Source organism: Styela clava, chromosome 15, assembly GCF_964204865.1.
Source record: "Styela clava chromosome 15, kaStyClav1.hap1.2, whole genome shotgun sequence".
NCBI lineage: Eukaryota > Metazoa > Chordata > Ascidiacea > Stolidobranchia > Styelidae > Styela > Styela clava.
Window position 1 is genome coordinate 18,381,444 of NC_135264.1, and position 21,649 is coordinate 18,403,092.

The 21,649-nt window shown below is 36.6% G+C and overlaps 1 protein-coding gene across 1 annotated transcript; it reads right to left on the bottom strand.

Annotated features, from left to right (window-relative positions):
• Positions 1 to 4,702: 4,702 nt before the first annotated feature.
• On the bottom strand, positions 4,703 to 20,259 carry LOC144411895 (uncharacterized). Its single transcript, XM_078109582.1, has 14 exons — positions 19,879 to 20,259; positions 18,902 to 19,061; positions 18,563 to 18,606; positions 17,966 to 18,118; positions 15,919 to 16,098; positions 14,770 to 14,883; positions 13,564 to 13,737; positions 12,979 to 13,086; positions 11,791 to 11,904; positions 10,991 to 11,119; positions 10,322 to 10,405; positions 9,918 to 10,031; positions 8,500 to 8,985; positions 4,703 to 8,159 (listed from the first exon to the last, which is right to left on the bottom strand). The coding sequence occupies exons 1-14, from the start codon at positions 20,204 to 20,206 to the stop codon at positions 6,787 to 6,789; spliced, it is 3,561 nt and encodes a 1,186-aa protein (XP_077965708.1). The 5' UTR covers positions 20,207 to 20,259; the 3' UTR covers positions 4,703 to 6,786.
• Positions 20,260 to 21,649: the final 1,390 nt, after the last annotated feature.

Below are 21,649 nucleotides of genomic sequence, written 5' to 3' on the forward strand. Positions count from 1 at the left end.
ATGTACCGATGTATCGGTATCGGCAATATCACCAATTTTTGGGCGTCGGTAATTTAAAAAAAATATGTTAGAACAGTGATTCACAAAGTGGATGATATTGCCTCCCGGTGGGCCAAAAAGATACAGAAGGGGGCGGAAAAGACGGAGGGGGCGATAGGGGGCAATTTCGCGGAACCAGTTTGTGTTCGGCGGCTGGCGCATGACTGCTCTCCGCCGTGATGTAGTTTGCAAAACCCAGGGGTCGGCAACCTACGGCCCGCAGGCCAGATTCGGCCCGCGACGCTTCACTTAATTATAGCGACAAAACGGCGGTTTTGACCATGAATTAATTTAAAATCTACGCTCGAGGGGTAGATTAGAATTTTTACGTAACGGAATTCATTGTGAGACACGTGTAGACTAAATTATATTATAACCTAATGAGCCTATAATTTAATTATAATTAGACAAAAAGCAACATGCTGAAAAGTTGATGCCGAGTGCAGGGGTTCAATAGCGCAGAAAACATTCAAATGGAGCTCTTTGAGATGTAATGCAATGAGGAAATAAAATTCATAATCAATTCGAGAGATGCATCACTGTTCGAATTTTATAAAAATCTCTATAAAAATTTGTCAGACCATACGAAAAAATTCACTTCGATGTTTGGTAGTAAATATATATGTGCGCGAACAATTTTGATAATGAACATTTCAAAGAACAATCTGAGAACTAGGATTAGTGATGCCCGTTTAGAAAATGCTCCAATCTTGGTTTCATTCAGTGTGCTGCCGTTGTCGGAAAGCTATCAAGCGGATGCAGCAACAAGACAGTGTCAAATTAAAGGTCATTTTTAATTTTGTTCTTTTAATAAGACGACGGAGCTGAATTCACGAATTGTTGCAGTCTCTGCCTCTATTTCGTTTATTTTTAACTTCCAAAAAATATGTGCGGCCCGCCAAGACTTGCAACCCTTAATTTTGGCTTGCAAGCGACGAACGGTTGCCGACCCCTGGGCCGTAGCCGATGGTCGTTACGGCTCCCCCCACTATCAAGTTCATGAATCTGATACAAATAAATGACTGAATAATTCTATGGACTGGAGCCCGTGGTACACGATGCGGAATCGAAAAGGAATTTTATCGAAGATCGTTATGATGAAGTTGTATGAATTACTATAGGGGGGCGATGGTACAAAAAAGTTTGAGAACCACTGAGTTGGAATACTGATATTGAAATTATACTTTGCCTGGATAGATCGTGAACCATGGGCCATGCACGTCTTCACCCCCGTTAGTAGAAACGGGAATCGGATTCTGACCTGTTTTTAGCCATTTATCAGCCAAACTGGCTCAATCAATTCGAGTAATTTCGCTGCCAAATTTTTATATTGAAATTTTTAATATTACATGGTAATTATGAAGAAATATATTAATCGAATATTAGTGGATTTTCCGATGTGTAAAATACAAAATACGACATTAAATTGGCACAAAATCCTGCGCACGTAACTCAATGTATCAGTTTCGTACGATAAGTAGGCTAAGCATTTATTTATTTTACCACCGACAGTAGCCAAATCCTATCAGTTTTCTAACTGAACACCGAGATTACTAGCGTCAGTGGCCAATGCATCTGAATCAATTAACGCATTTGGATCCCAAACATCAATTTTCTAATATATATATATATATATATGTGATATTTCTCTTTTTGATCCGAAATAATGTGCACTACTAATAATGCACAAAGACCATTGTTTTAACCCGTCTGCCCTGCACACTTGATAATTACATAGTGTCGGAATATCGGCAATATCGACCCTTTTCAAATATCGGTGTATCGGTATCGGCCTTTTAGCTAGTATCATATAGGTATCGGTGACAAAAGTGGTATCGGTACATCTCTAGTCTGAGCAATGTTACTGGCACTCTCTCAGAAGTAAAGAGACTCATCACTGAGAACAATTACGTACAATCAATCAGAAGTAAAGGAGACGGGCGCTCAATAAGCGGTAAAGGAGACTCATCTATGAGCAAAGTTGCGAGCAAAGTTACACTTTCAGAGCAGGGGCGGACACTTTCCATAATTTTGGGGGGGCGAACTTGGATCGCCTACCGAAAAACACCGCGCCGTGTATCGTCACGTAACAATAACCTGTCGATGTCATTCTCTAAGTATTAGCATGTCAGTTTGCTACTCATATATCGATTACCTAGGCTGCTTTGCTCGGACACGAAACTTGCGCGTCACTGAACCAATTTCTTGAATTCCGCGAGAATTAGCCCACGGCTCTTGCTAACATACAGAAAATAACAAATTTGAGGAGTCGTATTAGGTTATTGTTTCAATTCCTAGTTCTGCATAAAGCGCACTAACGCCGTTTCGTGAAATTAGAAATGCAAAACAAAGTAACAAGCTATTGTGCGAATTTTTTTCCTAAATTTTACCAAGGAATTATCATTTGACTAGTAGAATTGCCATTATTGCCGATTTATTAAATCATCATTTGAACTCGAAATAACATTCAGGATTCACGCAATGACTTTGCAGGGTTTTTATTTATAATTTAATACGAAAATAAACAGGCACAAGTTCAGGCGCGCAGCCAGGATTTTTAAAAAAAAGGCGGGGTCAAAGTCGGAACTTCCCACTGCCGTCTGCAACAAGCACCGCGATTACGCGCTCAATAAAAGAGCCGCCTATTTGAGCGTATAATGATTTTTCTGTCGATCCATGACAGCCACAAGATTCTAAAATGTCCTTATATATTAAATTGTGTGCAACCTAACTCGCGGTTGCGACTTCTTACGTCAAAATAAAAATATTACTAAACTTAAAGTACCACGGCGATATGTGGACATAAAAATATGAGATAAGCTGCCTGATGTATTTAATTTTGATACGTATTTTTGCAATCTTCCGAACTCGTTATCGTCGTTACAAAAATCTCGATATCTGATATAAAATCCGATATAGTACAATTTTAATTCATACAATGAAAATAATTATAAGGTAGACTAGTAAATCAAAAATACAAATACACCGCCTCGAAATCCACGCGGAACAGTCGCCGCGATTACGCCACTTGTTAATAGAGCCGACTTCATCAACGAAAAATGATTTTTCACTTGTGCAAAGTAATCAATCAAAGACCGATACGGGCATATTCAAAATGTCTTAATTTATTAATTTAATTGTCTTCAATTTAAACTGCGGTTGAGTCGACAAAACAAGGGCCACTCTAAAACACGACGGAAAAAACCTTTCGAAAAATCCGTAAATTTTCTGTCAATTCTCACGTAGTAAAAGTTATTTCAGTACAATAAAAATACATAAATAAATACAAAAAGTGATCGAATATACTTTAATTATCTTATATATCATCACAAACCGTGGAAAAGTCGCGTTCTCAGCTTTGTTTAATGTTAACACGAAAATTTTCGACGTCAATTTTAAAGTAATGGATAAAAAGGCAAATCCCGCTCACAATTGACCGTGTTTCGATTTTAGTAAGGAAATATTTTTAAAGGTCAAGCAAACATAATTTGTGCCGCTGGCACACGAAATTTTGCGATTTTCGATGCCTAGAAAAGCGTTTTTAGACTGTCGCGGGCCTCAAAACTTATATTGTTTACAGTTTTATTTTTAGTATTTTATATTGCCGCTTTTCAACTTTTCGACAAAGTAAATGCTTTGATCTTTGCCCGCAAATTATGCTGGGCCTTGCACGAAATCCATAACGTAAAAAGATACGTCCCGCGGCGAAAATTGTTTAAAACAACTTTAGATCTAGTTAATTTTTTAGCGATAATAATTAATTGTTGTAATGAAACACAGTTTGCCTCTTTCATTTCTTTCGCAAGTGCCAACAATAACACTATTGAAAGATTTTGACAATGAGAAAATCATATTAAATTGTACAAAAATGAGTTAGTTGTGCAAAACCGTGGCGCGTGATCGGCGGTGCGTTTGAAGACGGAGTATTACCCGTGCGGGCGCGCATGTTTCACGAAAATGTGAGGTGCTCCGAAGGCGCATTATTGTAAGAAAACAGTTATAATATCGGTAACTATTAACCGTTTAATGGCGCTTGACTATCGCACTTTTCGGAAATGATAATTTTGTAGGGCGGAAACAACATGTATTAAATTTTTTTGCGAAATTATTGGGTGGGCGACCGCCCCCCTCGCCCCCCCGGGTGTCCGCCCCTGTTCCTCACATTTCCCCTCGCGGGTAGCGAATCGACCTCCCCAGGGTAACCATAACTAGTTTATCGCGTCTACCTTCACACTGAAATGCTTTTTTTTTTCATCCTATTTATACAATGTGTATCTTCGGCATGTGTAAAAATAAACTACTGATACTGTAAGGTCACTTGAAAGTCTTTCAGACACTGAATATAATATTTGATTAATAAGTGCAGCTTTAGTATTTTGCAATTCATCTACATTAGGTTATGAAAAGGCAGAACTCTACTTAAACCCAAAGATCTCATAATCTACAAAGATTCATGCCGGTCGATGGGTATTTACTAATGCACAATTGATTGCTATAATTTGTTTTAATCTCAGTAGCTTTTGGCACCTCACTGATCGCCAGTAACTTTAGTCCGAAATGAGTTTGATTCACGAGTGACTGCGCACAACAATGTTTTACATAGAATGACACTCTTTTCATGCACAAAGATTATATATTTGTATATGTATATATGAGAACAACGATGACCATTCAGCACCTCATAAGAGCAACGAAACTAATGACATATTTACAATAAAAGTTGAAAGTAACGAAATCTTGAAGTTAGTTTTTATGCAAAATTAACAAATATAAAATTGTTGCGAGGGGCTGGCAAACTCGGCGATGGGTTCTAAACATGAAGAAATGTAACTGAATTATAATTACCGCTCGCTTTTTCCAATCAACCTGAAATTTTAAAACAGTGAAAGTAGAGAAATTTAATAACCAAACAGATAAATTCCTGTTGATAAGTGTTGCAATAACTGCAAATTAAAATTGGGATAATTAAGGCAAGCGGTATAAACTAATATATATATGTCATCTACCCCATCGCCGAGCGTGAGTTTGTGGTGGCAAGTGGTGGAGAATTGAATAAAACACAAAAAAACTAAGTTTGAGCCACAGAATAAAGCTCAAACGACCCAGGGAAACCACTGATGGGAATCAACCGGACGGATATGAATAATTTGATTACGAAACACACTTGCAAGCTCACAAACTCACCAATACATATCAAGAAAGACAAAAAAACAGAGAAGAATACAGTGTCAGAAAAGACGGTGAAGTCAAATTAGCCGACAATGTCAGGAAGTCCGCACCAGGCCCTCTAGACGTGATGGGAACCTCGAATAAAGTTTTTAATGCAATTATGGGAGACTGCCGTAGCCACTCCTCCGGCCACACCAAAAGCACAAAGAGCAAAAAAACAACATTGAAATCAAAAAAACAATTGGATCGCTTATACAAATGAATAAAACAAAAATTTTCTCCAAAATTAAAGATTGGGGGGTTTAAGAAAAATTCCTAAAATCATTTCTAGAAGCTCAGTGACAATTTATTTACACACAATCATAAAAAAATTCCCGTGAAAGCTTACTTTGGGAGGCCAAAAATATTCAAAACGACACAGAAATCTCATGACAGTTGACAATATATAACTTGACCTGGAGTAACTGTTGACTTTCAATCAAGCTATTCATAGTCCGCTGTAACGACAAATTTCGGATTTTAAAATCGCTGCAAACAAGAAACAAAACTAGAGAAGCAGATTTGACTTTTTATATTTGTTGGGGACGAATTCTACTTTTAAAGTTATTAAAGTCAGGGGAATGGGTGAATGACTATTCTGAATTCCATAATAATCATAAATCAAATTCAGTTAACCAAAGGAAATTTATTCTGGCGTTCAAACCTAAGAGGTCAATCGGACTTAGAGTCAACAATCTTCCCTCAAAGTAGGAAACCGGATATGAAGTGAATCTAGTGTCAGCGGGAAGATCTGGATTCTATGTTTAGAATGGGCCATGTATGGTTTTGCTCACTTTAAAAATGAGACCTTCACAAAATATAATAAAAAGCGTCTTGATAATATTGAATTCAGTAAATCGTTAGTAAACAAATTGTAATGTAAACTCAAATTTCATATGAATTGATAAATAACGGTAAAACAAAGTTTGCAGTAAAACAAAAATCGTAAAAATCACTATTTCCTGTTAAATGATTTTTTTTATTCTCAATGGTATCACAAAATAATCTATTCAGTCAAAAGTTTAATCATAGCGCAAGAATCTGATTGCTGCATTAAGATATATATTAATAATAACATGAATATTCCAAGGAGAATCAATTACCTAATCAATTACTTCGGTTTAATAGCAAGTTGAAGGAAATATCACAAATCAGTGAGTGCTTCCACATAGGCTTGTTTGGCGAAGACTTCTCATATGTGGGAAGTAGTGTGTTAAAGCCTTGCTCTTTAAACTATTAAATTTATTTCAAGCAGACTTTGAAAATTTAATCGAATACTTTATCACTAAATACAAAATCAAGTATGGACCATAGATATTATTTTTATCAGACTTTTTACTTTTTCGCTCCGAGCAAGGCTTTGTATGAGCTTCCACTGATACATGAAGAGCTTCTATTATTATATAGACGGATATCTTTCTGTCTCGGCATTATTGACACACTGGGTGAGGCGATGGGATTCGAGTTCTTTGCGATTCCAACATAGTGCGATTCATCTTTGGTCCACACTCGATCGATCTTAATTTCCGACTGATAAACCTATTTGGACAACTTGGACTCAACAATTCTCAAATTCTTTCTTGTGGATTCAATATCATCATTCTTATCTTTATCACTTGAATAATCTTCAGCATTCATCTTCGCTTCCAACGACATTTTAAACAATTCAACCGCTTTCTCTATATTTCCCATTCTATCATACGCTGCTCCTGCATTATTAAGACAACGTCCATATATTCGATATGTTTGAGGTTCTTCAAGTTCCCTTTCTATAAGTATAATTGCGGAATTGTTCATGTTCGCATCTTGTTGATGTTCATCGCAGTAACCGTGGCAAAGACCGATGTTTAATAAACACCAAGCCTCCCCCTCTACTTTGACTTTATGAGTCGAATCTTTTATCGTTTGTACAATCTCTAACAATTCATGCATGATTGGTATCACGTGATCTATGACAATCTTTTTCATTGAATGTTGTTTTGTCATCTTTTCAACGACGAGTGGGATTTGGTCAACAGATTGATAAATTCCTATCACCGATTGATCTCCTTTATTATCAAGTCCATGCAGTTTAGCAGCGACGTAGAATGAAACTACAGATGGAATAAACTTTTTCTCTGAACCGAATTCTTTGGCTTTGCTTTTCATCTCATTGATAAACTGACTGTAGTTTGTTATTTCCATCATTCCAATTAAATCTATCATTTCAGTAATGAGTGATATCATGTGACTTAAGGTTTTTGATTGTTTTTGTTTTATCATTTCTTCCATGACTAAGCTTATTTGTTCTATGCATGACAGAACACCATGAGCTGAGTCATTGCCTTCATTTGTCTCTTTGTGCAGTTTGGCTGCGACGTATAATGTGACTGTGGCTGAAATGAATTTCTTCTCTTTGACAAATTCTTTTGATTTAGTTTCCAGTTCTTCTGCAAATTGACTTTGACTGTGAATAGGCTTCAGAAAGTCAGTCATTTCATGCATGAGTGGAATCACGTGATTCTGGGCTATATCTTCTGTTTGACTGTTTGTTAACAATTGAAATGCAACGATGCCAGCTTCACTGAAACAAGTCCATATACCTTTCCTCGATTCGTCTTTTCTATCACTTTGTCGATAAAGCTTAGAAGCTGAATAGAATGCAACTATAGCGTGGATGTATTTTCCTTTCGAAGAAAATTCTCTTCCGAGTTTAACGACGTCTTTAACTTTTGAAAAAAAAGGCTTCATTAGTTCAGTATCGTTGTCCACGTTGAAAAATCGATGAACCAGTTTGGACTGGAATGGTCCCGCCATCCCTTGTCGTGCAAAATCCTTATGAAAGATATTGCAACATATGAATCCCCAAACCAGTGCGATAAGTGACGAAAGTGAAGTTGTCCACCGTAACAGGTTCCACCCTTGTGACGCTTCTGATAAATAAAACAAAGTTTTAAACTGAGCAATATTTTGAATACTTTGAGATAAAATTATATTAAATTAGGTCAGACTTGTATGTCGAGGCCCATTAAGTCGTGTTTAAAATAATAACTATATCCGAAGCATTATAAGTCAAAGTACAAAGCATAGCAAGTTTCAAAGAACCTTGAAAATTTTCTACTATGACCTCTATTTATGATATTTGGGAATTTCACAATTCAATTAAATTCTACAATCTCAATGATATGCGTAGTCTGGTGAGAAAAAACGTCTATGAAATAATTATTCGATCAGCATGATACATTGTCCAGCAAAATAAAATGAGTGGCTCACCTTCCTTTTCGTAAATTTCCATGATTTTCAGACCGGATTCTTCAAATTTGTTGTCTGCGGTATGAAGGTGTGAACCGGTCCCATTGGTTTGGGAAAAAGTAGCGATTGTTTCCTTCTGGTCGGTTTGAAATTCATTTTCTTGGAAAGTTTTAACCAAAGTCTGTGTCGGTGTGTTTGTCTGTTGTAGAATAGTTGTCTGGGTGTCGTTGTCGAGTGCTTGTTTTGGATCTGTTTGTACGTACATTTCGGTACTTGCAATGTCTCGTTCCGAGATATGTGCAGCAATGTTAGGTCCTGTCTGAGTGTCCATATCTAGATTATAATTGTCTGTTTGTAAATGTCTGTCCCTTGTACGTTGTTTGTCCGTCTGTGCTTCCGTATCGTCAGTTGGCTTCTTATACGTTTGATTCATTCTATCTCTTCTGTGAACGAGACTGGTTTGGGATTCAGATTCTGTCATGGGATTTTCGGTTTGAATCATCCAATCTGAATAAAAACCAAAGTAACTATAGTTAGTGCCACGAACATTGCCCCTAAATGCGTTTAACTCAATGTTAAACTTTTGAAGGTGGTCCCGAAGTATGTGAACCAAGATTACAGACACGAGAACCTAGTATGTGTACCAGGTTATGGTTAGGGCATAATTTTATACCAATTTTCTATATTTTAGGTATATTACGAGTTCGAGGACTAGCCAAGTGACTCCCGTAGTATTTGTACCTGGAATTATGGCCTGACCCTAACCTGGTACTAAGTTCCGGTGTCCACTATCTTGGTTCACATACTTTGGAAGTACCAAACTGAATTAGTGTTTGAGCTCTTTATGTCAGCGAAATTTACATGCTCTGATGAAAAATTAAAAAAAATACTATGTCCTACATCTCAGCAACTCAAAAAAATTATATTTTTGAGATTTCAACTCAAGAAACTTCACATTAACAAGAGCGCCATCTTGCGTCCAATACTAGCACAAATATTGGTCACAATATTACACGCTAAATCTGCCCGATTACGTTACTGTTATCACAAATATTTGAATACATGGGCTTTGCCGAGTTTCGTTCCTGGATATAATAAATGAGGCTCTGCATAAACATGCATCAAGTTAGTACGTTAACGAGAATATACAGATAGGCAATATTATATTACATCATGGTTAGATATTCTGATGTCTTACCAAGTTGGTGTTACTGAGGCACAAAAACGAGAAGCATAACTGCCAAATCAGCATGTTTGAGTCAACTTATTTGGATTCCCAGATGGGTACTCATGAAGTATGCGCACCAAGATGTCGCACAACCTGAACCCTAACCTGGTACACAACCTGTGTTCAGGTTGTACGCCATCTTGGTGCGCATATTTCAGCAGATCCCCCAGTTGTCCTACAAACGTCAATTTAATTGTCTTATAGCACTTACTCCTGTGAGATTTCCTTCCTGCTTTTCTCGTAGACGTCGATTTCTTATACGATCTGAATCGCTGATGCGAAACTAAACTGCCAACGCTGCTCAAAGTGCTTTCATTGTCGCTTTCTAGAATAAATATCCAAGATTATAAAACATAATTGTAACTTTTCTAAATTACTCGTTTCCATTTATACTCAGTCGGAGACCAGAGTTAGGAGTCAATTTTCTAGGTCTTAAGTTTAAAATTCCAATGGTGTTAATCAGAGTCAACATTTTCAATAAAAAACTCGAAAAAAAAATTCAAATGAAAGGCATTTCCAACAGATAATTTAAGGTTGTTAGTGAGATTGCCTATGTCAAAGTTTCCTTTATCAATGTTTGGCTTTTTGTGTCCAAGGATAGATTGAACATTTTACCTTTACACGATTCAGTAAAATTGAAAGATTCGGCGCTGTATTCATATTCACTTGTTTCATCCAATTGTGATAAATATCTGGCATCTATAATATAAGAAATATCTATGTAACTTTCCAGTCAGTTAAAGCTCCCCTAAACTATCTAGTATTAGCCACCTTCAAATTTTTGTAAGCAACATTTAATAATTTGGTTAACATTTAGTAATAATAATGCAAACAGGGATGTGGAACTTGGGTCTAGCATGTTTACATTTATATTGGAGCCAGAGCCAAATTTGCATTACAAAAACACAGGGATTTGTAGCCAATAGGAAGATTTGAACTCTTAGAGGAAATGATCAAAATTTGATCTGGCATTATCAACAGGAAATAAAAAAGCTCGCATAGGAAAATGCACCCCTGGTACAACCTATCGACGTGGTACATCCTTTATCATTCTTGGTACACCCAGGGCTACTCAACTGGCGGACGGCGGTCCGAATTCGGACCTTTCGAGTATTGGATTTGGACCGCACCTAATTATTTATTTTGGATCATTAGCCCCACTTTTTGAATTTCCTGAGTAGTAATTTTTGAGTAGCCCTGCCCTAGGGTGTACTATACACCCCGTTGACGAGCACTGCTCTAGAGATACGAATGAAAACATACTCAGCAAATCAAATTACCAACCTGCACTCCTTGAACGTGCATAATTTGTTGGGGGAAGTCTTCGATCATTTCTTTGATGTGTTTGAACTTTGGCTTGGGATATCGGTCTCAAAGATGGCCGAGGTTGGTGAGACGTTGGATTTCTCGAACCTGGGTTGAAATTGATAAATGATTAGATCGTAATGAAGGTCAAAGCCAAAGAAAGAAGTATTTTATATTGAGAAGCGAAAGAAAAAAAAAAGTTTTTGTTAATATTTTGAAATATTGATGACATTGGTTCGTAATACTTGCAATATCCTCTAACTTTGACATGAGCAAACTACGGCCCGCAGGCCAAATCCGGCCCGTCGTGTAATTCAATCTGGCTCGCCTGATGCTGCCACAATCAAATCAAAACCAAATAACTCAAGGAATTTGTTGAAATTGCGATTTAGTTTGGTTTTGTCACAAGGCTTGTTGTTTTTCACTTTTGTTTTTGTAACACTGTAAATATTGTTCATAAAATGTTACTTTCACGTCAAGCTCGCATGGCCAGCCAGTCAGAACCCAGGTCCAAAAATCTTGCCCACCCTTGCTCTCACTAATACCTTGTTTTATTTTTTCAACAGCTAGATTCTGCAAAGCAAACAACCCAATTCACACAGTTGTCACTTGCTGAGCAGTGATCAAGTCTAAATCTAATCTACATAAAAAATATTTGAAAATTGATTTTGGCGATTTTTACCAAAAACATCTCAACTAGAACTAAAATAAGATCAGAATAAAATTATGGCTTAACTCTAACCTGGTACACATACTACGGGAGTACCAGATATTTCTACCTGTTGTTTTGGGTCTTGCTCCAGATGTTTCGTTTGCATTTCGTCTATTTGAAGGCTCAGGTGGAATTAGTGGAAATGCTTCCGGTATTTCTGGATTTGATGCAGTGGGGCTTCCTGAATGTAAATCAGACATTTGAATTTGAAGCAGAATAAAGTGAAGTGTAATGTTTACATCTCAACTAACTCGGTCTCCCAACTTTCTACGTTCAAGCTATAATTAAAAGGATTTTTGAATTTAATGACGTGAGGCTAATGGAGTCATTTTCATAAGAATCACTATATAATATATCATGATTCAGAAAACGCATAAATTTTAAAATAATGCAACTCTATGAGCAACTGACGAGAAAATATTTGTTAGTTGGGTATTCTGAATTCCTTGTTATTGACGCTTCACTGAATACGAAATAAACCCGTTAATCAAATTGGTTTTTCTCCATACCTACTTGACCAATCGAACCCAAATTTTCAAAACTTGAGAATGTTTAAAGCACTAGATGGTCATTACCTTCCTTTCAACATTTTTATAAATCCAAGAGGTCAGACACTTCATCGAAAATTTGGCTTATTCAAGTCATGGGAATATGTTTTATGATTATTTCTCCATACATACTGGGCCACTCGATCCCAAATTTTCAAAACTTGGGGATGTTGAAAGTGCTAGACCTAACACGGGTAAACTACGGCCCGTGTTTGGCCCAAAATTTAGTTTTGGCTTATTGTTTTCCACTTTTGCATTTGTAACACTGTAATATTGTTCCCAAAGTGTAACTTTTTACGTCACACATACATGGCCCGCCAGTCCAGGTAGGCAAAATTTTTGGCCCCTAGTCTGAAAACCGCGCCCATCCCTGCACTAGACTGCCATTACTTTTTTAAGCATTTTATAAACCCAGGAGATTGGGCATTTCATCAAAAATTTCATTAGTTCAATTCCAGTCATGGAAACATGTTTTATCGGATGTAAGATGAATAAAAGGTTTGATTTTAAGACTGATTGGTAATTTTGGGACTCTTCTTATTAGGGGTCATTCTGTCAGGGAACCGACAGGCGACATCAATTTGATATAAGGTTTTATATCATATATCACTATATTTCATACTAGACGACTGCAAATATGACCTGGACCACAAGACAAGTCCCCCGTGTATTCCCTGTATATTCTTACATCGACTTCTGCTACTTACCAACTACTTTAGGTGTTGTTACGTTGGGATTCAATGTCTCTTCGTCAACGAAACTTCTTTCAGCAGGTGAACGTGGAGTTGGAACAGGCTCTGGATCTCGATTGGAACCTGGATATAATAAAAAAAGTAGTAAAATAACAAAAATCACACGATCATCTGCATCATATCCAAATTAACTATCAAAAAGGAATTATATTGTGTATTAATTTGATGACGGAAAATTATGTTAAAATATGATTCCCTTAAAATTCATGTGATGGTCAGAAATCGTTCAAATCAAAAATAATTGACGGAGAAGTCCCAACATTGAGAAAGAACCTTTCAATCATAACAATTGTATTTGACTTATTTCGAGGCAAAAATGTCTTTCTTTCAACTTCTGGACATGATTTTAACATTTTTCAGTTTCACCTGAAAGGTTATGTGAGATGCTTTGTAGGCCTTTGGGAGGCGGCCTAAAATATATTCTCGGAAATAATATTTTTTTAATCGGAACAATTTCAAAGGTTTTGCAGAGTTTAGAATTTTGCACCACTTGGCGATAAAACCTTTAGGGTATTTACGGTATAACAATGTTATTTTCACCTCCTCTAGTTGGCCTTTTTTTTGATTTTTTCTTTGGCTTAATTGAATCCAATATTTCTGGTTCGTTGGTTGGCACTGTCGCCTCGATATCTTCAAGCTGTTCGTTCCCTGGTGAAGATATCTGCGCTCCCGGTGCGAGCAGTGCGAGAGGTTGATTGCTACCAGGATGAAGCGCTATGACAAAATAGCAGCATTAAAAAAATTGGACGAAACATAATATAAATGAGCTGTCAATTTTATGCTGACTGCCAGCTCACTTTAAGGCTACAAACTATTTCAAAAATGACTCTGGGTGTTAAAAATACTTCAGCTTCAACTAAAAAAACAGATTTTGATTACGATTACTTAATAATTTTTGGTTGTAAAAACTTGGTGAAATAATTTAGCAGTTTCTGTCGAAAATATTTACTTCTGAGACTTTGATACAAAAATTCAAACATTTAAAATACGAGTCCAAGTTTCGACAATATTAATCAATACAAGTCAAACTCCACGACCTTGATTTTGGTTCATTTATTATTATTATGAGATTCTTCTCGCCTTCAAATGATGCTGATAAGAGGCCACTGATTTAAAATTCATTTAGATGAAACGAAACTTTTGAAAAAATAAATTGAAGTAGCGTTGTCCGAAGCTTTACTTATGGACATGAACGACAATTTTATGATGTCAATTCACCCGTGATGTAATAAATTGGGTATGGAACGCCCAAAAGTTAAGATTCCGGTCTTCATAAAAGAGTCTTCCAAGCCATGAAGCTAAATTATATAGTTGGCCATGACAAAATCAATCTATCAAACTAATTAATGCCCAATTAATGCTTTTTTGGCAAATAATGGGCTGCTTGCCTAAAGGCTTGTTCAATGTGTCGGAGTTAAGAAAAACCAACAAACAAAGGATTAAATTAAATATTTTAGTGCTCCAGAATATTTGTATCAATTTGGTGAAAACTAATTTTGTTCGCCTATTTTACATCAAGTTGTATAAAGGGACTAAAACCGGTGCTCCCGAAGTATGTAAACCAAGATGGCGGACAACGGAACATAGTATGTGTACCAGGTTAGGCATAATTTCAGGTACAAATAACACGGGGTCCTTTGGCTAGTCCCCAAACTCATAAGAGAACAAAAATATGGAAAATCGGAATAAAATCATGGCCTAACTCTAACCTGGTACGCATACTACGGAAGTACCAGATTTTTCTACCTGTTGTTTTGGGTCTTGCTCCAGATGCTACGTTTGCATCTCGTCTATTTGAAGGCTCAGGTGGAATTAGTGGAAATGCTCCTGATAATTCTGGATTTGATGCAGTGGGGATTCCTAAATGTAAATCAAGCATTTGAATGAAATAAAATGTAATGTTTGCACTGCAACTAACTTTGCCTCACACAACTTTCAGGCTCTAAGTAGAAGGACTTTGAAATGTAATGACGTCACCACTAATGAAGTCATTTTCATAAGGATCTCCATATAGTATATCTGGATTCAGAAAACGCATAAATTGTAAAATAATGCAACTTTACGACTCGAAAATAATTTTTAGTCGAGTATTCTGAATTCCCTGTTTTTGAGGCTTTATTGAATTCGACCCGTTTATTAAATTTCTCAAAACATACTTGGCCAATCGATCCCGAATTCTCAGAACTTGAATATGATCGAATCCGCTAGACGGTCATTACTTTTTTCCAACATTTCAATAGATCCCAAGATACCAGACATTTCATCGAAAATTTTGCTTATTTATTTCATTCAAGTCATGGAAATATGTTTTATTGGATGGAAGATGAATGATAGGTTGAATTTTATAAAAAGTCAGTACTTTAGGGTCATTTCATTCAGGGCCACGGAATCGACAATAATATGATATAAGCTTTCATATTAGACGATGGTACTCCCGTAGAATGTGAGCCAAGATGGCGGACATCGGTACGTAGTATGTGTACCAGGTTACATACTGGAAGTCACTTGACTAGATCCCGATCCCGCATGAGAACTAAAATATGGAAGATCGGAATAAAATTGTGGCCTAATCCCAATCTGGTACACATACTATGTTTCGGTATCGCTATCTTGGTTCACATGCTACGAGAGTACCCTAATATATTATGTCAGTTCGCAGAAAATCTTCCATATATTCTTACATCGACCAGAACAATGCGTATTCGCCTAATTTCGAGGAAATATTGACTTTTTTTCAACTGCTGCACTTGCTTTTAATATTTTTCAGTTTCACCTGGAAGGTTCTGTGAGAGGCTTTGTAGGCGTTTAGGAGGCCTACAATATATACTCAGACATAAACTTTTGGCCACACCATTTGGCGATAAGACGTTCTGGGTATAATAATGCTATTTTTACCAGCTCTATTCGCCTTTTTCTTTGATTTTTTCTTTGGCTTTATTGAATCTATTACTTCTGGTTCATTGGTTGGCACTGTCGCCTCGATCTCTTCCAGCTGTTCGTTCCCTGGTGAAGATATCTGCGCTTCTGGTGCGAGCAGTGCGAGAGGTTGATTGCTGACTGAACCAGGATGAAGCGCTATGATAAAAAACAGCATTAAAAAATTTAAACGGAACATTATTAAAATGGGCTGTCAATTTTAGAGCAGGGCAGTGGAAATAAAAAAATACACCCGCTACAAACTTTTTCAAAAATGACTCTCTGGGTGATAAAAAATACTTCGGCTTCGAAAACCAGATTGTTATTACGATTACTTTGTTACGATTACAATTTTCGGTTTTGAAATCTTAGTGAAATAATTTAGGAGTTTCTGTAAGAAATATTTACTTCTGGATTTTGATACAAAAATTCAAACTTTTGATTTTCTACACCAAGGAGTTCTAAAATACGAATCCAGATTTCGACTTCAAAATTAACGAATACAAGTCAATTTCACCACCCTGATTTAGATTCATGTTTTATTATTATGAGATATTTCTCACCTTCAAATGAGGCTGATAAGAGGCTACTGATAAGAAGAAAGCTTAGATGTGGAAGTTTGAGAATCTTTTCATGAGATTACCCGACCAACCTATTCACAGCTTCGATGCTGGCCTAGAATATAGTTTTTCAGCCTATGTTTTACATGACGCTGATTCAAGCCTTGCGCTCTGAGCAGGCTGTGTACAAGCAGTAATTGATATCCAACGTAAAAACTGCAATTATTTGTTGGCCAGAAAACTTCACGTTGGTCGTGGCCAATTTATTACATCTTGGCTGAGGTAGGGACTCGGGATTTGAACTTTAATTTGTAATCTGCGATGCTAACATAGTCACGTCTAACGCTTTGAACGAGTGGTTCAAAAATCACAAATTTTCGGGATTATAAATGCTCTTTGTATGTAGTTTAGTACCTAACATACTTCTAGTGGGCGTGGCATGACAATTTTTTCAGGTATCAATCCTAACCCCCACCTGACTACACCATCCAAAAATTACGTCATTACAACGTCACAGTGACGTAATAGAGCCCTTCAAACTATACGAACTGCCATCTAAAACGTGCAAACGAGCACTCGAAGTCGAACAGTTATTTATATCGTTTTCTCGTCGCAACGATTCCAATAGGAGAGATCGATAACGTCAGTCAGTTCTTTATCGACGGTGCCAATGTCATTTCGAGCGATTGTACGTATATTTGGCAAGCTCTATGACGTGATTGTGGTGATGTCCAAGTGACGTAAATTTTGGAAGCATAGTCAGGTGTGGGTTAGGAATAACATATGCAAAATTTGTTATGCTACGCCCACTAGAAGTACGTTAGGTACGAAACTTGAACGAAGCTTGAGGTACTAAATATATTAGACCCAATATACTTCGGTTTCGAAAACCAGATTTTGATAAAGATTACTTTGTCTTCAGCTTGCTGTGGTGAAAAGTAATGAAATAAGTTTAAGTTTCTGTAGGAAATATTTACTTCCGAGATTTTGATACAAAAATTCAAATTCTCTTTTGATTTTCTACACCAGGGAGTTTTAAAATACAAATCCGGGTTTTGACAATATCAATCAATACAGGTCAAACTCCACGAACAATCCTAACCTCCACCTGACTACGCCATCCAAAAATTATGTCACTACGACATCACAATCACGTCATATAGCTTGTCAAATAAACGTACGATGGCCCGGAATGGCATCGGCCCGACCCGTGGGTCGCAGTGACGTAATTATTGGATGGATTAGTCAGGTGGGGGTTAGGATTGACAAATGAAAAAATTGTTATGCTACGCCTACTAGAAGTATGTGTGGTACTAAACTATACTAGACCCGTCAAGCCTAATGCTTCAAACGCGTCGTCCAAAAATCAGAAATTTTGTGATCGTAGAAGATCTTCAATGCAGCAATAGCTTTGGCATATTGAACGGTTCGCTAGTTGGATGTATCACAGCAAATCTAACACAGACCTTCTCTTGCTCCTTCTCCATGCCAAGGTAAAGCAGGTCGTTGTTCGGGACGACCTATTGCAAGTACCTGAGAACTACCAGATGTTCCTTCACAATACCAAGGTAAAGCTGCTTGTCCCCCTGGGCCACCGATTGCTGGAGGTTCTTGTGACCCTGAAGAAATAAATTAAATTTCAAATTTGCAGAATAAGTTTGGAATAATGAGTGTGAATCGCTTTTGCTAATAGTTTCCCTTATTCAGGTTGTTGTTGTTAATAAGAATTGTTAAAATTCAAAAATCAAGGTAGAAGAACTCGTTCCTTTTTCAAGTTAATCTGAGGACTTAACGACCCATGATTTCACAAAAAGAATTTCGTGCAACTTTTATGGCGTATGAAACAATGTATCCTTGCACTCTTGTTCTGATAAAAAGGTCTTATTAGTACGGATGTAAGTTTCGTGTCCAAATGGTTCAGCAGGAGAATTTTAGCGCTGTTCAAAAATATAAATTGAAATTTTTTTAGAAAGCGATTGTTGTTTTACTCAAATTTTTCTTTCAAAAAAAAATTGACCCTCCCCATTGATGTCGTCGTTTATGCAATTTTAATCAATACGTACCCCCTATTGCTCCGATTGTGGATCCTCTTACTTGTGATTTCGACCTGAAGATATTAAAAATCAATTTCATAAACATTTATATGAAGAATTTGTTTCTACACAATAAATTACGATTATATTTTTTTTCATTTGGGTTTGGCTTCTGTCTGAAGGCAAATTTTATTGTCACAAATAAAGCATTTTATTTGGCTTTAAGTTCTTCTTGTACCTTGAAATCATACTCGTACATATAAGCAATCACAGGTATGAAGATTAAAAATGTGGAAAATGGCTTGAGTCTGTATTTTTTAAATCTTGAAATAACGTTTCAAATTCACAGAATCAAAGCTGAGAACTCACCCCACGATGTCTCCTTTTATTACTGAGCCTTGATAAACCGGGGCCCCGTAATAATGAACGTGTTGGTGATATTCTATAACATTGCCAGTTTGTCCACCTAGTGCGGCCGGTTGTTGTTGAACCGCCTGCTGCGGGGCTGTAGGCTGAACATCTGTGGGTCCTGTAAACAAATGATAGTGTTGGTAACTGTTTATTGAAGTTATTAATTGCGTACCCAGGTATATATATAATTCCATACCACATTTTCAATTTTGTAACACAACCAAAAAAATAAAGAATGACATTTAATAACCCCTATTTACCTTTGTAGTCGCTGATAGCATGTAAGATACAATTTTAATGAGTTCATTATCCACGCAAACGTTACAGCTCTAACTCCGATCATATAGCATTCTAGACAGGGCTACAATTTTAGCTGATGCTGTGGTTCTAGACTTGTTGGAAGATTATCAAATGGCCGTTTTCAACAACTTATTACAAAATATTGCAATCGCAACAGTTATACATATACTATAATAACTAAAATTCAAATTTGCAAAATCTCGCAACCCAAGTACACACTCAAATACTACATGGCATGTAGCGATTTTATTGTCGCAAAATTGAATGAGTAACATAAAACAAAGTAAGAAACTGTGCTTTATTATTGGGTGCTAACCTGGGTGTATATTAATTTAAAAAGACTTCCTTGATAGTTAAATGTTATTCGTCACGTTTTCTTTAATTAAAATCTACGTGACTAATAATTAAGTATTGTTGCATATTTGGGAGTCTCCATCGGTCCATGACTCTAATAATGTTTTCTTCCGGCCAAACAAAATGTTGTGAAAGGAAACTCATGGAAGTGTAAACTAACCACAAACTTTCAGATTTTGTTCAAAAAACGTGCTACCCAAGAAAATTTTCAGGCGACCCAATATTTGGAAACCCTGGTGTAAATCAAGACATTTAAACCATAAAATATATACATTTCTCACCTTCGCCTGGTTCTTCAACCTGATATTCCTGTCCTGGCCCTTGCTCTTCATGGATCTCATCCTCAGGACCCAAGTCCTGAATCATAGGTCCCTGTTGTTGTTGTTGTTGTTGTTGTTGTTGTTGTGGGGATTCGTTTCCTGAACCGTCGGTATCATTGCTGGAATTGTTATCAATGATATCGGACTCGATTATTTGTTGAACAGCTGGATCCGCCTCGATTGTTTCTGTGTCGGTAAGATCGGATTTGTCTGTTTGTTGATCGATAGACTCAGTTGTTTGTTGATCGATCAAACTAGGAACGATTTGTTGTTGTTCAGAGTCGGACATTATTCTAGATTTCTACTGATTTATATTCCTGTGACAAGTAAAATATCCAAGTTCAGTCAAATCTGTAGATTTGTATTTTCTCATTTGTATGGAAGACTTCAGCACTAAAAGCTCCAAATATCAAATAAATTTGACAAATCAATATTTCCATCCATGTAATAATGTCATTGATTTCTATATTGCACCATAAAAATATTCAACCATAAGACAATGATGTTTCAACTACAATGTTGACTGCAACATAATAAACCAAAATATATTTTTCAAACAACCAAAATGAGTTTGAACTGATTGACTTTGTCACCTAAAAGCGCTGTACTAGGACTTCCTTCATAGTTTATTTTTACTATTCCGTAAATAATAACATACAAAATTAAGAAAAATAAATAAATGAAATCGAACACATATTTTTACTGGTAAAGCGAATTCGCGGAGAACCAAACAACTGGTTACTACAAACTTTTTATCCCTGATATAGATTACAATTAAGTTCTCTAATCTGATTCGCCAGAGAATAGCTGAAAATACCTTTTTGTAAACGCTTGTTTAATATCAGAACCAAGTCTGTTGACTGTCTGACTGGCCACAAGTCTCCTAAATAATAATAAATACTCAAACATGAAATACGCAACAATCATACGCGACATAACATTCATCTGCAAGCAATTCTTAAACATTGGAAATTTATCTTCAAGTCTTATTGTCTGCTAACAATGCGCTCACATTCAAATAAGACTTTCCCTATTATAGACAAGACGATACGCTGAACAGAATTTGACAAATAAATTTTCAGTATACGCGATTTACAGCAATACAAAAATTCAAATTCCACAAAGTCGATCGAGCATAGACAAAGGTTTGAACACACAGCTTATAATTACGTCACCGATTCACGTCCAAATACACGAGTGCCGCCTTATAAATCTTCGATTTTATTTCATTCTACTAGCCAGGTATGGCCCACATGTAAGCATATCACATCAAAATACGCAACTTCCAGAGATATGCACGATAAAGCATGTATGGGCCATAGATAAAATACTTCAATAGGAACTTTACATACCAAGATCATCTCGAGGCTGTCAGACATGAATTATTGAAATTATAAAAAAGATAAGTTGAGTGAGTGATTAAGTTGATGAGTGTGCCAGGTGTTTAATTGGAGACTTTTTGTATTCAAGTTGAATTTCTTCAGATAAGAAACCTCGAAAAATTTGCTTTGGTGTTTTTCGCTTCAACGTAACCTAAATTCATCACGAGTCTTTACGGCATATAACCTTGAGAGTTTTTCTGTCAAAAACATACAAACCATACTATTAACAATTGGCCAAAGAACCGTTTACGTCTAATAATTTCGGAACTTCTCGTAACCTCCTAAATTATAATGAAATGACTCGCCCACTTTTACAAAAAATCTACAGCATTCATGAGATATTATATTCC

Bases quoted from the DNA above. Each gene is read 5' to 3' on its own strand.
- LOC144411895 (XM_078109582.1), bottom strand. From the start codon at position 20,206: ATGTCCGACTCTGAACAACAACAAATCGTTCCTAGTTTGATCGATCAA. The intron at 18,607-18,901 runs GTGAGTTCTCAG...TAATATCTTCAG, and splicing joins ATAAAAGGAGACATCGTGGG to GTCGAAATCACAAGTAAGAG. The intron at 10,406-10,990 runs GTTGGTAATTTG...CTTATATTATAG, and splicing joins TGCACGTTCAAGGAGTGCAG to ATGCCAGATATTTATCACAA.